At 42.8% G+C, this 20,687-nt stretch overlaps 1 protein-coding gene across 8 annotated transcripts in view; it reads right to left on the bottom strand.

The window, feature by feature from the left end:
- Positions 1 to 6: 6 nt before the first annotated feature.
- Positions 7 to 20,687, bottom strand: part of MITF (melanocyte inducing transcription factor) — a 141,035-nt gene continuing 120,354 nt past the window's right edge. For 5 of the 8 annotated variants that reach the window (XM_081184223.1, XM_081184224.1, XM_081184226.1 and 2 more), the window contains 8 exons: positions 20,391 to 20,618; positions 16,312 to 16,398; positions 15,244 to 15,339; positions 12,361 to 12,478; positions 10,449 to 10,523; positions 8,805 to 8,880; positions 7,254 to 7,401; positions 7 to 4,792 (listed from right to left, as the gene is read on the bottom strand). In XM_081184223.1, the coding sequence (XP_081040349.1) occupies positions 4,388 to 4,792; positions 7,254 to 7,401; positions 8,805 to 8,880; positions 10,449 to 10,523; positions 12,361 to 12,478; positions 15,244 to 15,339; positions 16,312 to 16,398; positions 20,391 to 20,618 (1,233 nt within the window). In that variant the 3' untranslated portion in view covers positions 7 to 4,387. The remainder of the gene's footprint in view (positions 4,793 to 7,253; positions 7,402 to 8,804; positions 8,881 to 10,448; positions 10,524 to 12,360; positions 12,479 to 15,243; positions 15,340 to 16,311; positions 16,399 to 20,390; positions 20,619 to 20,687) is intronic. The other 3 variants (XM_081184225.1, XM_081184228.1, XM_081184230.1) reach the window with 1 other exon arrangement.

Here is a 20,687-nt window from a genome sequence, read left to right as displayed (position 1 = left end):
CATCTATTAGGAACAGTTCAAATTATTTAATTGGCTTACATTAATATTGATCCATAATTTACAGTGCGATGGACCATACACAACTTATTGCTGTGGCCGACAGCAGGTGAAAAGATCACTAACAGCATGGTACTAAGCATCCAGAACAAGAGGCAGTCATTTATGTCACTTTTTCAAGATACAGAGGCCTTTGATACCATCAATTTCCATTTTTCACCAGTGCATTTTATGTCCAAAAAAATAAAAATAAAAATGGTAAGTGCATTATTTTGTGCTTTGCTTTGTTTATTTTTCTCCATATATGCTTCCTAAAGGCTTTATAGGCATCAGAGTTAATATTGCTTTATCTATCTATTTATCTATCTATCTATCTATCTAAGTAGTAAGGAACATGTTCATGGCACTAATATATCTTGCATGGTTTTGGCAACAGTTAAAATTGCTTGGTACTCTGTGTTACCTAGCTAGCCGTGTCATGACTCGCTCCCCGGTTTTGGCATCTGGGCTTGTGTAATCATTGTGGTTTGAAGAAATATCAGAACAGCCACACGCTCCATGATTTCCTACCACTTAGCAAGTGTCTCCAGCATCTCTTCCCCTGTAGAAGCACCACACTTTAAGGCCTAACAGTTCCGCAGCTCTTGGTTCAAAATAAAACAAATAAAACGGCTTCATTCAAGACCTTAATTCCAAGCTTGCAATTCTGGAAGTCCTACTCACTTCAAGAGATTTCAGTGTTGGTGATATGAAAACTCCACCTTAAAAACAGAGGGGCTCCAAACATAATTTGAGAAGAGAGAAAAACAAAGTAACCAAGGAGAATGTTGATGTGCAATGTTGAGAAAGCCCAAGGGATTTTGGAAACGCATGATCCAGCTGAAAAGAGCCATAAATCTGATCCAAGAGAAACCTAAACTAGGAAGTTTGCATTTCCCAATGTGCCATGGCAAAGCATGCCTGCAATTCAGTCACAGAGTAGGGCTCAATTTTATCAGGACCCAAGTGGTACACTAAACCTTTATTTCTTGATCCAAAAACACTGCTGAGTTGAACCCTGGCAAAAAAGCTTTTCTTAACTGAACAGTTGCACTATGTCTCATTTGTTATTACTAATCAGGGCTTTGTATTTGCAATCACAAAATATGGTACCTAAACATGATACAAAGCATCCTATAAAATCTTAAACTGCTGCTGTTATCGTTGTTAAAAGCAGGTTTCTAGTCCTTGCTGTGCAAAGACAGGCTTGACAGTGTGAAAAAATAAATAATGCCTGAAGCCTGAGAAAGGATGTCCAGTGTTCTGAGGAACAGGGCTGGGGGTAGGTCTGAGCTTCAACATGCCCACTTAAAGTAGACACCTTGTCGCAATGACAAATGAAACATAATAGATTGTGCAAAACAAGCAAATATGTAAGCTTGCCTAATGTGCCTATTTTACATGGTTTGCATTGAAGTAAAAAAAGAAGCCAATATCTAGAAAAGCTAATATGTACAGGGTACACACAGCTGTAGTTCTCTACTTTTTACTTCTAAAGATACAGGCCACTTGCATTGTTAAGGATCAAGACTTCACTGAAGCAGACTGGGATAAAATTTGAACCCAGTTTTCCCATATCAGGGGGGGGGGGAAATAAGCTTCCTTTCCACAATGAAATTCTAACTAGCTTCCAGCTGCTAGTATGCCTTAGGGATTGGGAATCTGCAGTCCTCCAGATGTTCTTAGATTCCAGCTCCATTAGCATGGCTAGAGGTCCAGTAAGATGGGAGTTGGAAGATCTAGAAGACCACAGGTACTCCATCGCTTGTAGATGGCAACAAACCTTTCATGAGCTGTAACTTGCACCACATTGCTAATGATGGGCCAAACACCCGCTTGCCTCCACAGTCACTTATGGACTCATTGTTAAAACCGTGTTTATGGAAGACAATCTTACTCGGCTATGAGTGATCGCCAAAGAAAGAAAGAAGAAACAGGTCAGGATTCTTAACTCGCTGTGAAAGCTAACACTGCAATCCCAATCACGCTTACCTGGGAGTAAGCCCCATTCAGTTAGATTTACTTCCAAGCAGGCATGGTTAGGATTGCGCTGTCAGCACTAAGGCAGTTCAAATTTTGACTCCTACATTAACAGTCACCTGTGACCATTATCACTGGCCAGATAATAGTCAAAATGGAGGGGGGACCCCTACCACATGCAATTATTGAGTTGGAAGATACTTTGAGGTTAGGAGAAAATGCCTTCCTGATCCTTCAAACTAGAGTTCCCACCTCTGGTTATTTCTCTCTTTTTTTGTTTACCATGGCCTTTCCCAATCTGGTGCACCCCAGGTGTTTTAGACTACAACTCCATGCTGGTTGATGCAAGTTGTAGTCCAAAACATCTGGAGGGAGCCAACTTAGGGAAGGCAGGTCTATGTGGATTCTTGGCGATGCAAAGATGAGGCCCAGGTCTTGCTCCCCCAAGTTAGTGGAGCATGATTTGGCCTTAGTGGTTTCACAGATGTTTAACCAAACTACACAGCAGCTGTTTGCTTTTGAGACTCGTCTACCTTAACATATCCTGATTGTCACCCTAGCGTTCTGAAGAACTATCAGCTGCCTATAGCTTGGGTTTCCAAAGCGCAGATACAAAGCTGGAGCAGCAAAGAAGTCCAAGAAATAGTGTCAGAATTCGTACAGGCTTGGGTGAAAGAGTTGGGTGCTCTTGCTTCACGTCACGAGCGCCGTGCCCCACCCATCAGCCACCATCAGCAATCCCCTCCTCCCAAACCGTCTTGGGTCGCACACTTCAGTCAGTGCTAGTTCACGGAGACTACGGCTAAATTTAAGGCACTTCACTCTGAATGAGATATGCTTCCCTGCCATTGGCAAGTCAGCTGGGTGGCTGCTAGGGCGGGAAGCCAATCACTTGCTCAACTGGTAAGACCACACAGCCACTGTATAAAATATTTAGGCATGACAATCATACAAGTATCACTACTGTTATTGCATAGGACTACGCTGGAGAAGATAATGCATGTAACATGCTCTCACGACAACACTGTTGCATGGTTAAACTTGACAACGTTGGGATCAAGTAACAGTTAATACCTGCAGATATAGTAAAAACCTCTTTCAACCTGAAAAATCTAACAGCGCACTAAAGGATATAGCAACCGTGTTTCTCAAGCATATTTCTATTTGTCCTGTATCACTAAAAATAAATACGTTAAGTTTGGGGTTGTTTTTTTTTCCTATTTCCTTTTATGTTTTTTTAAACGCAGAGCATCGTCTTGTTAACTAGACCTAAATCTGTACTATGATTTAAAGCTCTGTCGGTGTCAAAACATTTCTTCCAAGTGAGACTGTAATATATAAAATAGTCACAAAACCACTCTTGAAAAGACAGGAACCTGCACAAAAGCTTACTTTGAAGTGTGTACAAAGAATGCAGAACAACCCCCTTTGTGGGGTTTTAAAATGTTAAAAATAAAATCATTGCGATAACTAGAGGCATTTTCTTACAAATAAAATACAAATGTACTCAGAATGAGAAAAAAAGTGAAAAATCCATGCAAATCAGGTAACTGTACAATGCAATTAAAAAAAAAAACAAAATCCAATTGGTTATATCCAATTGACAGAGGGTACTAAGATTTTTTTGTTAAGAGCTTGAAATATTCACCAGTCTTGCATTGTTAAAATACCAGTATAGATTTCTTACCATGATTAAAAGTGATTTCTTAAAAAAACACACCCTGAACCATGATTTAGAAGGTTGTCCACTCACCGGAGACCAGAACAAAAATAACCATATGCCAATGTCATTAAATATCTCTCTGTGTCTCACCCTACTTCATTCTAGCTTGTACTTTGTTCGAGATCACCGTGAGTTAGTTTCTGTACAGGTGACCCGCTGACATACATATTATATTTAATGCCTTGGGAAAGATTAAATTAGATTAACAAGTACTGTATCTTTAAAAGGAGGCACTATTAAGTCAACACAAAAAAATAGTTTTACAAAGCTAGTCCTTTTTTTGGTTTCTTTACATTCTTCTACGTTTCATTTCCACGTCAATGGGTATCATTTACAGTTATACAGGAAGTTTCACCTTTTGTGGATCATGGACTTGGTGATCAGTCTAACTCTATTGCTTTCAAGTAGACATGAGCTCACTTTGGAGCTCTTGGCGAATCTGGTTCACAGATGCAGTACAATACTTTGGAAGCATTGGTAGTTTTAAAATAAAATATACAAGTCTCTGCAAACATTAAAAAAGTCACATACACTGGGCTATTTGAAGGTTTATATTAAAAGATAGTTATTAAGAAAACAGAGCAAATTACTTAATCTACTGATCAAGAAACAAAGAAGTCCACGAAGAGCCTTTCTAGTTTGCATTCACTAGCAAGCGTGGTCAGATTCCTCCATGCTCACGCTGCTCCTTCGGCTACTTGTTTTCGACGCCCCGGGAGACAATGAGGAAAGGAGCGGGTCGGTCACCCCGACAGGAGAGAGGGTATCGTCCATCAAGATGTCTTCCAGTTTGGAGCCCATTTTCGTAGGGACAGCATAAGTGCCGGCAGCTGACTCAGTCACATTGGCCAGGCTGTCGTTGAAAGTGATGGTGCCGTCGGTAAGGTCGAGAGTGGTTGTGCAAGACAGGTCGGGGTGGCGCTGCAGGACCTCTTGGCTGCAGTTGTCGACGGCAGGCTCCTGCTTGATGAGCCGGTTCACCATCTCGGGCGAGCAAAGGCCTGTGGACGGCACGATAGAGAGTCCGTGCGCTCGAGCCTGCATCTCAAGTTCCTGTGGTGGAGAACCATGCAGAACAATAAACGTGTTTGAAGAACAATTATGAATTAAGAAATGGCAACTCTGGAAATGGACACTTCCCTGCAAAATAGACCATTAAATCCATGTGTCAGGCTTCAGGGAATCTCTCCTATTCTACGTCATCCCTGCGCCGGCTTACCTGTGCTTTCTGCCTCTGAGCTTTTTGTTCTACTACTCTCAAAGCACGCCAGGTCCTGAGAAGGGTGTGAGTGTCAGGAATGCTGTCTTAAGAAACTGAGTCTGTCAGCTGTCTCTCCCCTGGTTTCTTCTTCCTGCTGCTCTCCCAACATTTCCCAGTGTCTCCCCTCTGTGCTATGACCTTCTGTAAACCACTGTTGTAATTCTATACCATCCTCCTCTTCTCGAGGAGGTTCAGGAAGGGGGGCATCCCCACCATTCCTCCTCAGTCCACTTCCCGACATCATGTTATGTTTAATGTATCTGCTTGTTTTTAAAGACCTGTTCTGTGTGTGTGAGTGGTGGGGAGGGCAACCAGGCTGGGAACCAGACTACCACACAAACACAAAACTGCCCCTAGAAGCTGGTATTTGCACCGGTATTTGCAATTTTTGTTGTATAAGTTTCACTCTGCTGAAAAAGCAGAAGCTTGGCTTGATTTACTTTGTAAAGGTTTGCCATGTTGCCAGTGGCTATTCGCCACTGTTGCTTACTGCCACATTCTACATCCTACAAAGTCATGGCACAAGTGGAATGACCACACAATGGAACGTGCCCTCCCTCTTCTCCTCCTGTGTGCCTGCCCCCCAAATCTACACTGGATGCAGCCACAACCCTCTAGATCTTAGCTTGAGGTAGGGAGGCTTGGAGGGAGAGGAAGTTGCTTCCACAGTGACTTGGTTGGATTCAACCTTCTGCGTTACAGATTGACACAATGACCTCAAAGTGGAGCTAATATGCACACTATTGCCTTTTTTTAATGTTCCTGACACTTTTGTGATACAAACGGGGGAGAAGTTCTGTTCAGTTCACATTTAAAGGCACATCTACCTAAGCCACACTTTGCAAAATGACGCACAAACCAAAACAAAGTCATCCTTCGAAATCTTCCCTTCTCTGAATTTTGCAGTGCCAAGTAATGTGTACAAATTGCATATAACTAGGGTAACGTGTGCCTGGATACGCATATATAGTAAAAACAGCATACAAACATCCAGTTTATTAGAGAAGCTGTTTTGCCAAAATGTGTATATATTAGGCAGAGCTGTGTACAAAAATGTGTCTATTAGGAGAAAGAGGCACAAAAAGGCTGGCGAATTTTCATGAGGGTGTGTGGGTGTGTGTGTGTGTGTGTGTGTGTGTGTGTGTGTGTGTGTGCTTTAAATGACCAACTGATGTGGGGGAAATGGAGAGAAACCAGAACTGACAGGTCCACCCATTCATATCCTACAGTACACTTGTTATGCTCTCCTGCATTGTAGCCCATTCTGATCTCTAGGTAGAAGAATGAGCCTAAGCATGTTTAATATATAAACAAAATGTAAATAAATAATCCGAGACCTCCTTTACCATTCAGGTATAGGGAAGTACACATTGCTTCCCACACTTGCGCTTCTGGAGCACTGCCTGGTGTCGCAGAGAATGAGGCCATGACTTCTATCTCCTTGGTTACAGAACACAGTGCACGTGAGAGGAAGTGGGAATGGGGGAAACGCCCCTTCACTGAAGTTGCTCTCTTCCCCTGAGCCACAGTTCTATCTAAACCCTTTTAGATCTCTTTATTTTGTGAAATCATTCAGCAGGGCAACTTTTTCCTGCAAGGATTCTGCTTTATGTGTTGGTGGTTTATTAAGATGTTCCGTATCTGTAATGTAGTGCCCTCCAGATGTTGTCGAACTCCAACCCCCATAGGTGCCGGCTCACTGGAGCCCTGGGTGCCTGAGCACCCACAAAATTCCCCATGAAGGGGCTAGGCACCCACAAAGCCCATGGCCCCAGGCACCCACGGCCAAACTGGCGCTCTTGCCAACTCCCATCATTCCTGAGAGGAATCCTGACCACAGGCCATGCTGGTCCTGAATACTGTATCCATTTATAAAGCACATATTCTGCCTTCTGGAAACTATTTCCATGTTGCCTTGCTGACTGCACCTGGATGGTCATACCTTGTTTTAACCATGCAAGATGTGGCTCAACCCCTGGCTTGTTCTGAAAGTGGTGACCATCGTTTCCAGTTTGGACAAAACAGGAAACTATGGTTAATTGAAATGTCTTCATTTCATTCTGCTGTGTCACAATGGGCGAGGAGAAAGAGATGGATGCACAAGCAAAAGGCTCATCCTACATTGCCTGAAATATGATCATTGGAATGTAGTTCTTATGATTGCTGTTTCAGGGCAGACTAATATTAAGGGAGCAATCTGGAAAACACACACACATCTGAAGTGCCATTATATTTATGCATTAATCAGCAAACCTGTATTCTGAGCAAAAGGTGCCTGTTGGCATGTTCCAGTTTCTTTTGTCTGTTCTCTAGTTCTTTTGTATGTTGCTGTTCTCTTTGCAACTTGCGGATGTAGTCCACAGAGGCCTTTAAAATAGTTCCCTTATTCCAACGCATGTCCCTGCAAGATGGAATGTGAATAAACAAATCTGGAAAGAAGCAACATTGAGGGGATGGCAGGGGGAGACATTTGTAATACAGAAAATGCATTTACATTAATAAGATCCATTTTAGTGTAATCCATCTTTTTTTTTTTAAAAAAAGTGAGGATTTAATAGGTTTGCACTCAAACAACATAATAACAAAGCCTACTTTTTTGGTTTTTGCTGGGAAGCGGGGCTAATCAATGGTTTCTCATAGGAAAGTCGCCTTCTGTTCTTTTAGGCGGACATACATTGCTTTTGAAGGGACACGGTTGGCGCTGTGGGTTAAACCACAGAGCCTAGGACTTGCCGATCAGAAGGTTGGCGGTTTGAATCCCTGCGACGGGGTGAGCTCCCGTTGCTCAGTCCCTGCTCCTGCCAACCTAGCAGTTCGAAAGCAGCCAAAGTGCAAGTAGATAAATAGGTACCGCTCCAGCGGGAAGGTAAACAGCGTTTCCATGCGCTGCTCTAGTTCGCCAAAAGCGGCTTAGTCATGCTGGCCACATGACCCGGAAGCCGTACGCCAGCTCCCTCGGCCAATAAAGTAAGATGAGCGCCGCAACCCCAGAGTCGGTCATAACTGGACCCAACGGTCAGGGGTCCCTTTACCTTACCTTTACATTTTATGCTTGGTATGTAAAGCAGCAGCAGGCAATGGTATTCAACTAACTCAGAGTAGACCCACTGAAACTAATGAACATGGTTTAAGGAGCCATCCTAGGTATAGGAAGGCAGTGTAATTTATGCCAGTTAAGCCAGCAGATCCAAACTCCATTCAGGAGCAGTGCTGCTGCCAGTTGAGCCCACCAAAGCCTGGCAGAAGGAAAGCAAGAATTTAAAACAGAGTTTGACTTACACCACCCTTTTTCCAGGGGAGAACGTCTGCCAAGTTAGGACCCAACCTAAGCTCCCCTGCCCCTGCCCTGCAATGCCCATTTTTCAGGGCTCACGTCAGCATAAAGGCCACTAGCCTGGCTCTGCAGGGATGAGACAAGGTGAGCATAACTTGGCTGCACCGGGAGTTGGTCGGCTGAGCAGGAAATCCAATGCATATTAACTTGCTTATCCTGGTGAATCTCAGCTTTGCACTAAGTTAGTTCCATTAATTTCAATAGCTCAACTCTGAGCAAAACTTTGACTACTATCCACTATTTTGTTGTGTGGCTGATGTTGCCTTTCCCTGTAAGTTTTGAGGAACCCAGCTTATGTTTATTAGTTAAACATGTTCATAGAACTGGCAATGCAGTTGGATTAAATGCAGCTGGATTAAATGCCCTATGTCACAACAGTATTCCAGAGCTTAAGGAACATCCACTAATTTCTCAAAAGAATTTCACCCCTTGCATTTGATAACCCGTTCTAGGACATTGACAATACTTACGGGTCGTTCGACTTGGGTATCAAAGTGCCAAGTTCTTTTATACGATCGTTAATGTTGAATCGCCGTCTTCGTTCAACTTTTAAGGAATCAAAACAAATTAGTAATCAGCGACAGTCCAAAAGGTAACATAATTGTCAAAAGCATCTTGCAAAATACAACTGCAGATATAAGAATTTTACTTAAGTAGAGATGGGACACAGAGATGCATTGATTAAAGAGCAAGAAGAAAGGAAGAAACCTCATTCTGCTCTTTTTTTAATTGCCACAAAAGTCTGAGGCCACATCTGTTTTCCAAGCACATCATCCAACTCCCCCATGGGAAGTTAGTGGAAAGTTCTGCTGATTAATCTGAGTGACCTAGGAAGGGTATTGGAGGAAATCTTTTAGAACTTACTAGCACATGCTTATTATCCTTTACTGGTTTTTAATCTATGACTAAAGATGAACAAGACTAATCTTGTTTTGCTTTAGCCACATACCCAATGTTTTCCTAAACCACAGACCCTCTTTTCTGGTAAGATTACACATCCCCAAGCATTGTCTAAATTCAAACTTGGTCCTATCAAATTCTGTTTTCCCAGTCAGGAGGTTGGTGTCCATTCCATGAATGGAAGGGTTGTTTCCATTCCTAGAAATGACTGAGATCCAGCAGAGGCTCCCACATGAGGACAGGAGCATGCAGTTCATTGATAATCCCTTCCCTCTATAGTGCCCCATAGCCCCTCCTATAATGTTACTGAGAATTCCCAGAGAGGCGCAGGATGCAAAGGAAGGGCAACAAGCATATTTTATTCCTTCTTCCTGCAGAAGCCTCCTATGAGTGGAAATCGGAGGAATTATTGAACCAAGCCCAGGTCTGTTATGCCATTTTTCTGCAAGAATCCTCACTTTTGATATGGTTTTTGAGCTGAGAACTGTGTTGGAACATTTGGGAAGTACGAGCACCAGTGGTTTGCCAAGGTCTGATTTGCACACTGATCTATGAGGTCAGTTTGCATCCAAATTCTTCAAGGATCTCTAGGTAGCATCTAAGGCAGCCTTTCTCAACCTGTGGGTCCCCAGATGTTGTTGAACTACAACTCCCATCACCCTTAGCTAGCAAGGCCAGAGCACAGGGATGATGGAAGTTGTAGTTCAACAACATCTGGGGACCCACAGGTTGAGAACCGCTGATTCTAAGGCTTCTGTGACTTGCATTTGAAGATCCTTCAGAATTACATCGTCTTCAGCAAGGCACTTGGCTGACCAAAAATTGTGCGAAGTACAAGGCACTGGAATTTCAACTGCACAAGCATTGCGGAAATGGGTGAGTTTTGCTTCTAGATGGGGGCCTAATCTGCAAAGAGTTTTGGTTATTTTAAACTTACTCGATTTTCCCTGGAAAGGGAAAATCCAAATTAAAGGGTAGGGGAGAATAGAGGAAGGTATGTCATGTTGCTGCAACCCCCCCCCCCAAAAAAACCCCTGCATGGCTGATGAGCACTGTTCTTACAATATACACTAATCTGGAAGTACCCAGGAATTAAGAGGGCAAATTTAACCTATTTCAATATGGACTGTGTGGTAAAGGTAATTCCAGAACATGATGTGCGAATATTAAACCCCTATTTTCACAAATTAAATAATGAAAAACAAGAAACTTACTCAAATTGTGATTGTCTTTCTTTTGTCTCTCTTTGGCCAGCGCTCTCGCCTCTGACTCTGTTGGAAATACACATGCTATGCATGTTAACGAAGTAATTAGAATTAGAGATATGTAAGAAAGGCAGCGCTAAGCCAAGAAAACATTCACACATTTCACATGCACTTTTTGCATGCAGCACCAGCACAAGACCCTTGCAATGCTTCTTGTTTACTATCACAGAATATTATCACGCAGTACTATTTAGTACGCCCCATCCTAAATATTGGTGCAGGCTGTAAGATTAACAAGTTTGGAACATAAACTTTCAGGGCCAGGCACATGGCTACTAGTCGTTGGTGAATAAGTTTTCCAAGTGGACAAGGTACATTTCCCCTTTAGACAGCAGTGAAGCCAGGGGTATTAAAGCTCTTGTCCTTTTGCATGGAAGCCATTGGTTTCTGCAGTGAAATAAAGCCAACATCTCTTGCGCCTAAATATGAAAACCAAGCTAGAAAGGGCTACATATGCAGGAGTTAACAAGTTTATGAAGGTCAGGCACACAAAACGTATAGTACATCTTTTGTGTAGGCCACTTTTAGTTTATGTTCCAAGTTAGCGCAATACAGGGCCCTTTATTATAAAAACAAAATAATGAACAAAAGCAGCATCTTCCTTGCTGATGCTGCATACAACACAATGGTGCATTATCTCTGCCTGCTGCGAGTCTTGTTATTTTTCCTTCGTTAAATAAAACAGGCAAATGGTAGACATTATGGAAGCGCCGCTCTGCACTCATGACTTGTCCCATCCATTCATAGATGCAACTGCAGCTCGGTACAATGTGACTGGTACAATGAACTTTCTGAGAGAGCTTGACATTTCACGTTTCAACACAGGATCATTTATTTTCAGAGTACACTATGTGAACTGCTTCGGGATACGGTCTAACCTTGAGCAACTTAAAAGATTATTTAAAAAGGCAAGCGTCTAACCGCCCATTTGCCATGGGTCTGACCAGCACCGTCTTCACAGATTCAATGATCTACGATCATCGAGTCTTTCCACCGCTATGTAGTATGAATGGCAGAAGTAAGAATGGCAACCATTAAGGCCAGCCATAGCGAGCCCAACAACAAATTAAGTTTTATTATCAAAGTTTCTCCTTATTCCCTTAATTCCTGCCCGCCCCCCAATGTATGCTTGCTCCAAAAGATTAACGAGCAGATTTCCTTCTCCTTGACCGTGCTCACTGCATCCCCACTGCAATTACACTTTTGTGGCAGATTGGTAGACAGCACCCCTAAGTGTCCACTCTGTTACACAGCATCCTGTGGCGAGTGGTTTGGACTTAAGAGATGCCTCCTGAGATGCTTTGTACTTCGATACCCTAAAATAAAATGACATGTGTGCAATGCTGGTCTTTTCTCCTTTGAAATATACATTAAGCAGCAGCCCAATTCTTTCCCATCGCAACCAATGTTCTTCTTAAAAGCTGGAATCCGCAGCTTATAGACATCTGCATCCTTGTGGTGCTTCATACATTATGGATTAAAAATGTGCCTGATGTGTATATTCAAAGCACCAACTAACTTGAAGCACTTTTAAGACCTGGGAAAAGGATGCTAAGCTGTCCGGTCCAGCAGGGTTTTGATTTGGAAAGGGCTGTAGCTCAGTGGCAGAACATTTGCTTTCCGTGCAGGCGGCTCAATAAATGGGATCTCCAGGTGAGGCTAGAAAACATGGAAACTTTGGAAAGCTGTTGCCAGTCAGAGTAGGCCATGCTGAGCAAGGTAAACCACTGGCCTGATTCAGCATCCAATGTTCCTGGTATAAATGTATTACTGGTAATTTATAGGTTCAGCAGAATTCTTAAGTTCCTAGGAGCACCTTTATCAGAAAACGCACATTTTGAAACATACTGTTCTAAGTTACCTGTGAGTTCCCTTTTTATATTAGGAAGGTTAGCAGGACAAGAGTTGCTGATGTTGAGTCCGGGGGGAGGCATGCCTTGATTGCCATAGAGGTCCACAAGATTGCCAGAGACAGGTAACTGGGGGAGACAACGGAGGTTATGGATTATTTCCAGTGTCCCATACGAGACCCTTGGATGCAGAAAGCTGAAGCAAAATGACAGCTAACACTTTTTGCACTGTTGGCCACTTGCTAATGCAATTCTGCATAGGACACACACCAGGGCCGGCCCGCCCATGAGGCAAGGTGAGGCAACGGGCTCAGGCGGCAGGGTCCATAGGGGCAGCAGATCCCCATTCCCCACCTTGTTTCTGATATAGAACTTCAATCGCCTATTCTTCCCTAGTGGGTGCCACTTTGTGATTTGCCTCAGGCGACAAAACATTTTGGGCCAGCCCTGATACATACTACGTATGGATAAGGAGATACTGGATGCATGCTCAGAAACAGCAGCTGGTTCAGAACACAGTTTAAGAGTGGGCTGCTCAGAGTGCAAACTTCACTGGCTTCCCTTGGGTTTCTGGGCACAATTCAATGTGCTGTGTTTGTTCTATAAAGGTCTAAATGGTTCTACGTGGCTTGAGGCACAGGGGTCACATTCAATGAAAAGAAAAACACCCACACCACCCACAGCCACCTTTCAAGAATAAGGCAAGCTTGAGCATGCACCCACCAAAATTGTAAAGGTGGGTGCCCAAAGAAAGGGACAGGGCGAATAGAAGCAAATTTTGGAGGAGAATAAATTTTCCGGGAAATTGGAAGGAAGGTTCCAGCAAACCACTAGTTAAACTTATCCACAGTTTAGGTTTCCGGCATAACACTAAACCATGGTTAATCAAAAACAGAAGTGAAAGTTTCCAATCTCCACTCACCCAAGAGTGCCAATTTGAATAAAATATTGGAGGAGGCAGGCAGGCAAGCCCCACACTGAATAATTGATCACATGATGTGGTACACGCACACCACTTCAATGGCGATGCCCATCAACTTTGGGGGGTGGCCCCCTCAAATATTTTATTGGGTAGGACAAAGCCCACTCGGCCCCTATGAGTTGGCTCCTATGCAGCCCCCCCCCATACACACACTTGTCTGGTTCCAATCATGAAAAAACATGGTTTAATGTGATGTCTCCGTGCAGCCACTTGTGACCTTAAATGAGATTTATGACAGAGATGAAGGGCCAGTGCAGAAGTATATAATGCTCGCATTTCATGCTCCTAGTGTAAATGGCACTTTAATTATCTCTATAGATGCTTGAGTAGCAACTGAGCACAGCTTGCAATGTAACAAACAGGGGCTAAACCTTTGCTGCAAAACAAAGGAATCTTTGTTCTTTCTCTCTGAGTGTAGAACTATTTATAGGCTGCAGGCAAGCTACTTCCTCTGCAGGGATTTTGCATACCTCCTGTTTAGGAGCCCAGACATCTTACCACTGATAATGTTAAGACTGAGAATGCAAACAGCTCTTAGGGAAAGGCACTGAACGTCCAAAGCAAGGTTAACTTATCCTGGATATTACAACTTGTTTCAGGCAAAACACTGCATGAATTGTGGCTGTGTGTTTCTAGAGGTTGAAGCTTACTAAGACTTGGCGTTACTCTTGAATCCAGTCCCTTCTACTTATTGCACACAGGGCCAGTATTCCTAGTCAATAGCTCATCAAGGCCTGTCCTAGTCATTGTTGTTTCACCTACCATTTTGTGGATAGGAAAACAGAAGGAACACATAAAACTGTTTAACTACAACTACTTCTCTCATGTGCATGTTGATAGCGGTGAAACGGTTGGGAAATGCCTAATCCAATGCTTTTCTTCACCCAAATCCAGAGGCAGTGCCTTGTCAAAATCCTTTCCAAAATAACAAAAACACCTTTCCAAAATAACAGGAAAAGGGGAAGCCACAGATTTCAAGGATGTGTCTAGAAACTGGTTCTAAACACTGGCCCTATGATCAGAGAACTACAAGAGAGTCACTAGAATTCTATCAAATAAATAAATAGTGTTATGGGAATGGGGAGGAGCAGGCTCGCCACAATCTCTAGGGTCAGAGCTGAAATTTGAGCCAACTCATAAATTCATGAAGCAAGCAAAGGCTGGCTAATTAAAACTAAGCCAAGTGCTGTTGCATTCCATTTAGGATCAGAAAGCCCAGGCATCTTCACATAGCTAGCCAGGGATAAGCCACTTCATTAACATGACAAAAGGGGTTGGTGGCCTTTTAAGAGAAATCCACTGGTCTGGGCAGACAGAGGTTGCCAAGGTGTTGGGGTGTGTGTGTTTGAAGTGACAGGAAAAGAGTGTTTTTAGCAAGGTGTGCTGGGAAGAAGAAGGAGCGGGAGGACGAAGAGAGAACCATCTTAGCAGACTGGGTGAAGGGAGGCTGCGAAAGATGCCTTGGGCTGCAGTGCTGCACAGCTGTGGGGAACAAGCCCCTCTTGAGATGGCCATCCAAACTCAGATGTAAACATGCAAATAATTCTATTTCTTAAAGCTACAACAGTCTCCACTGTGTCTTGAGTCTCAAAGAAACAGAGACCCTGGGTCAACGCCTGGAACCCCCTGGAATCTTGCTACCAATCAGCGGAGGGATAGGGGCTCCCAACTTTTGCAACAATATGGTTGCTTTCAGTAAACAGGCATTGTTATTTATTTTAGATTAGACTGAATTACTGATTACTCTTTCGGCTGGGGAAGGCAGCTAGTTAAAACATGCCACATTTAAACAAACAAATAAACTCAACTTTCATCCTTACAGGCACTCTGAAATAGAGGTGCTGAATAATACAACAGCAAAACAAACAAACAAACAAACACCCCACCAAAACACAAATATAAACACAAGTACCGTATTTGCTATTTGTAGGGCAGGATCCATTAAACCAAATATTTCTTCATTATAACTTGACTCCAAACTGATAATGTCGTCAATTACATCATCCATCTGTAATGGAAAAGTGGGACATGTAAGAAATAGGAACTATGTTCAAGAGGAGGCATACTAATCTACCAATGTGAAGAGAGAAACACTAACCAGCAAGATGCCCAGAACTTTAGCTACTCCCAATTTAGTGGCTAGAGCATTAATTGCATAACTGGTGGCAGTGTAGGGGTGGGTAGGGAGGAAGAGCTACAAGGAAGGGAGAACTGTACCCTTAAATTCAGAGTCAAAAGTACATGCAAGGTTTTCTCCTTGTCCTTTTAAAATAGAGTAACAGAAGGAACAAGCCCCTTGTACCGAAAGGTATATTAGTGAAATACTACAGGCATTTCTAGTCGTTAACACACTAACAGCAACAAAACCCAAGAGTGACACTGATGGTTTGTTTGGCAGAAAACCTTAGCCAATTCACAACCAGTTCTGCGATATGTATGGTCTGTGCTTTATGCCTGACTGCAACAGTCACATTTCACACTTTTAGGTGTACATTAAAAAAAGAGAGAGTCTGGAATGGACGCTGTTATTTCTGATTGCAAGGAGACTTTGTATCTACCATCCTTTTTCCTGCTCCTTTGTCAAATAGTAAAGGTAAAGGATCTCTGGACGGTTAAGTCCAGTCAAAGGAGACTATGGGGTGCGGCGCTCATCTCACTTCAGGCCAAGGAAGCCGGCGTTTGTCAACAGATAGCTTTCCAGGTCATGTGGCCAGCAGGACTAAACCGCTTCCAGTGCAATGGAACACCATGATGAGTGCCAGGGCACACGGAAACGCTGTTTACCTTCCTGCCACAGCGGTATCTATTTATCTACTTGCACTGGCGTGCTTTCGAACTTCTGGTTGGCAGAAGCTGGGACAGAGCAATGGGAGCTCACCACCGCAGAGCAGATTTGAACCGCCAACCTTCTGATCGGCAAGCCCAAGAGGCTCAGTGGTTTAGGCCACAGCGCCACCCGCGTCCCTTTGTCAACTAGTACCTGCATGCAAGATGCTCGAGAATGTGTGTTGAGAGTCTGGCATTCATTCTCCACCCTGTTGCTTTGCTCTTCAAATTTATAAAAGCCCTGTAAACATGAAAAATGACAAATATAAGGAGAAGAGGCTAGACATGTGCAGGGGTTTACAGTTAAGCGGGTCGGTCTTCCTTAGAATCGCTGGTGTCGTGAACATACCAAATGCCAGAATAATAACTAGAGAACTATGAACCACAGTTTAAAATAACTAGGTAGGCCAGGCCCATCCAGGCTCACCCTGAATGCCAATTCTGCAATTGACTTGACATATAGCAGCTATTCCTATTCTCTGTACCAATTATGTGCTGAATGCATTACAGCTATGTGGAAATGGACTAATATGCACAGCCCTAAATGTGACATGAAGGCTGGCAACATCAATCCTGCCATATGGGAATCCCTTGCAGACAACCATAGTGCCTGGAGAAAGACAGTCAGGTTGTGCATCCACAGCAGTGACTAGAGGAGGAATGACTGCTGGGAGGAGTGCAGTGAGAAGAAACTCCATGGTGCATCTGTCGTAGCACAACTGGATGCCTTTATACGCCCCAGCTGCAACAAAACATGTCTCTCTCGTATCAGTCTCTACAGCCACAGCAGGTGCTGTGACCTTTCAACAGTTAGATTTCGCCCACAAAGGTGTATTCCTCCATTGTCTCCAGAGACGGAAGGATGCCAACAATTTGACCCAAAGGAAGTTTTGTTGTTTAAGACCATTCATCTAAATTCCAAGCTAGGTGCTCATTTCGACTGCAGCTTCTGCTAAGTTTCTCCTTCATGCACCCACCGATTCCTTTCTTTGTTAACAAGGAATCCTAAGAGCAAATATCCCCCCCCCCATGTTATGAAATCCCACAACATTTACCTTTTTTTGTGTGTGGTTCAGTTCCACAAAATAACTCAGGTATAGGCTAATATGCACAAGCGCAAAGGCAGATAATAGGAAGTACTTATTCATATAGCTTATAGTTAAGCTATGGAACTTGGCCCCATAGGAGCCAAGTTGACTTTACAGTGCTGTTCTTGACTTTTCAAGCCTTATTTAGCTTCATACCAAGTTATTCAAAGGGCTGCCACAGACTGAAGATCAACTAGGGAGACAGAAAGGCTGACAGGCCGGAGGAATCTGGCCTTTTCCATGGTGGCCCCACCACGGTGAAATTCACTGCCCTAAGAAAGAGGATCGGCCCCTTCCATGCTATCATTTAAAAGGTAAAGGTAAAGGACCCCTGATAGTTAAGTCCAGTCACAGACGACTCTGGGCTTGCGGCGCTCATCTCGCTTTAGTGGCCGAGGGAGCCGACGTTTGTCCACAGACAGTTTTTTTGGGTTATGTGGCCAGCATGACTAAGTCGCTTCTAGCAAAACCAGAGCAGTGCACGGAAACGCCGTTTACCTTTCCACCGGAGCGGTACCTATTTATCTACTTGCACTGTGACGTACTTTCAAACTGCTAGGTTGGCAGGAGCTGGGACTGAACAACGGGAGCTCACCCCATCGCGGGAATTCGAACCGCCGACCTTTTGATCGGCAAGCCCAAGGCTCAGTGGTTTAGACCACAGTGCCACCCGTGCCCCTATGCTATCATTTAGGTGGGCTCTAAAAAAACTTTTTGTTCACATAGGGGCTTCTGTTTCGGTGCGGCAGTGGGTGGGTGATGGAACTGGATTAGAGAAAGTGAAATGTGTTTTGCTGCTTCTGTTATTAATGGTGTGCCATTTGATATGTTATAGGGATTTTTTAATGTTTGTATATTAAAATATTTGGACTAGTGGCATACAGATCCATTAAATGAAAACAATAATACAGGGAAGCAATGTTAAATATGCAAGCAGTCGTTAGTACAGAAGGTCGGCAACAATAGGGTATTTAAAACAGATTTTAATAGTTAAAGCCAATGGGTGTATAAATAATGGAATGGTTGGACATACCAAGCAGCAAGTTAAGGAATATATGGCAGTCCACATAGACACTGGAGCGTTAGTGGGTAATTATCATGAAATTACAATGTTGGGTCACCTAATGAAACTAGCAACCAGACAATTTGTTAAAGGCAGAAAAGTGTGTATCATTTATTTAAAACATTTATATGTTTTTCATCAGGATAGATTCCAGAGTGGTTTGCAAGCATCAAAACTATAATAACAATATGCAAAATACTTTGGCATATCATAATTAACTTACAGAATTTGCCATTATAAGATGCAGAAATTACCACTGGCTTAGTTTGCTTCAATAGGGGATTAGAGAAATTCAAAGAAGATAGGTTTATTAGAGGGTAGGGATGAATGGATTGTCAGTTTTAGCTACACTGTTCCTCGTTTTTCTTAACTTCATTCATCCCATTTCTTCACGTTGGTGATTTATAAAAACAGCCCACACAATAACTTGTACGTAATTTCATGTGCGCTTCTCTTAATATACACCTTTTTAAATTTAAAAAAACCCACACGCATTTATTTATCATATATAAATAAATATCAATTATTTACCTAATGCTAGTCCTACTCAGAGCAGTCCCATTGGAATTAATGAACATGACTAATTTATCTCCGTAGGGTCTACTCTAAGTAAAAATTAGTTGTAATATTTATTATTACAAAAGCAGATTCTTTGTATGTTTTGCATTCCTATATCTTACATTCCAAAAATCACAAACTAAAATAATTTGTACACATTGCGGTATAGATTTTGGAATATTTGGAAGCAGTTCCCCACGATTTAATGAATTTTGTATGCATTTTTGTGTACCCTTGCCCCTAGCATAAGAGTTTTTGAAAATAGTTTTTTAAAACCGAATGTTGTACAGTATTACAGAAGCAAATTTCAAAGGATAGCAATGTTTCAGTTTATGTATTTGTTCGGGAAGTTCGCTTAAAAATGCAAACCAAATGAATTGGCCCCTCCCTCCCTATCAGCAAACAGCTAAATGGAATCTCTGTGTTTGGAGGAAGCATGCCACTGATTGCTAGTTCATGGGAGATGAACAACAGAAAATCTGGTTAGTCACTGTATGAAATAGGATGTCATTCTCTACAGACCCACAGTCACATATAACAAGTCTTTTCTTATGTTCCAAGTATGTGCCCTGGCAGGCAATTCAAAAATGTCACTGTGTGGTGGAATCCTGCCATCTGAATCCACCCCGAGTCACAATAACATTTATCCCAGAAAGTTTTGAAAGAAACAAGAAGGACATTGTATGCTAAAAGGTCAGTTGCATCCTTCCACACAGTGTATGCTAACACAACACAAAGAAAATCTAAATAATTTCGCTAAGGGTTGGCACAGGGTTTTTTTTTGGTTGTTGTTAAGCAATGCATATTTTTACACCAGACACATTCACATTAATACCGCGACTTTTTCTGCCTTCTTAAAAAATGAGTTACATAATTAGCTGTTAACAAGAGTAAATTAAAAAGTAGCATTCACGCATTGTAAGGAATACACAGAGGGCTCCTGCTTAACTCCTCCCCTTGCGTGAGCGGGAGCAACAAACAATGATCACTTGCTTAGTGTTTGTTCCAGGTGTACAAAGCATGGTTGGTTTGAGTGAAACAAGTCATGGTTCCTGGTTTCAATGTAACGGTAAATGGAAGGAGTGAAGTGGGAGCATTTTGGTAGAATATTCCATTCCAGGCATGATTGTTGTATGTCACATGCCTGTTTACACTCCCACACAGCACAGCTTGCTGGGATCTTCCGTTTGTGTATAGCTTTTGCTTATGCTGTTTCCTTGGACACGAAGGGGAGAAGACATGTTTTTCCCTTCATCCTGATGCTGAATAAACTGCCTGTAAATACGCTTTAGACAGCCTCTATCTGTCACTTCTTTTGCATGTTATTCACTCTGCTGATTAGAGCGTGCTCAAGCTTCGAAAGGTTTCTGAAGCTGTGAGTCGCTGTTTGATGCTGACCAGAGATTGCCCGGCTGTAATAAATCAGGATGCGTGGTGTGTGAACCACTGCTATGACATAAATATCTGCATGTTTAGATGGAGGAGGGGTGATAACACAAATAGAAAACGTAAAATCTTCCTTACCTCCTTTTCACAGTTGGAGTTGAGCGTAAGCATGGCCATCGGGCTGTTTGGTGCGCTGCTTCCAGTGCCAGGTGGTATAATATGATCCCCTGGCTGATTTGGGCACGGTAAGCTTAGCGCCTGGTTGGAGTGCTTGTTTCCTAATGTAGTAGAGAGGTACTGCTTGACTTGCTGCCGTTGAGCTTGTTGGATGTGGTACTTGGTAGGGTTTTCCAGGTGAGTCTGCACCTGCAAAGGCATAATAAAAAGGTGGTGGCACCTAGTTAGCGTTCATCATTTCAACATCAGTCTCTGTAC

This window comes from Podarcis bocagei, assembly GCF_964188305.1.
Source record: "Podarcis bocagei genome assembly, chromosome: 2".
Lineage (NCBI taxonomy): Eukaryota > Metazoa > Chordata > Lepidosauria > Squamata > Lacertidae > Podarcis > Podarcis bocagei.
Note: the sequence above shows the minus strand (reverse complement) of the source record. Positions and strands in the feature narration are given on the sequence as shown.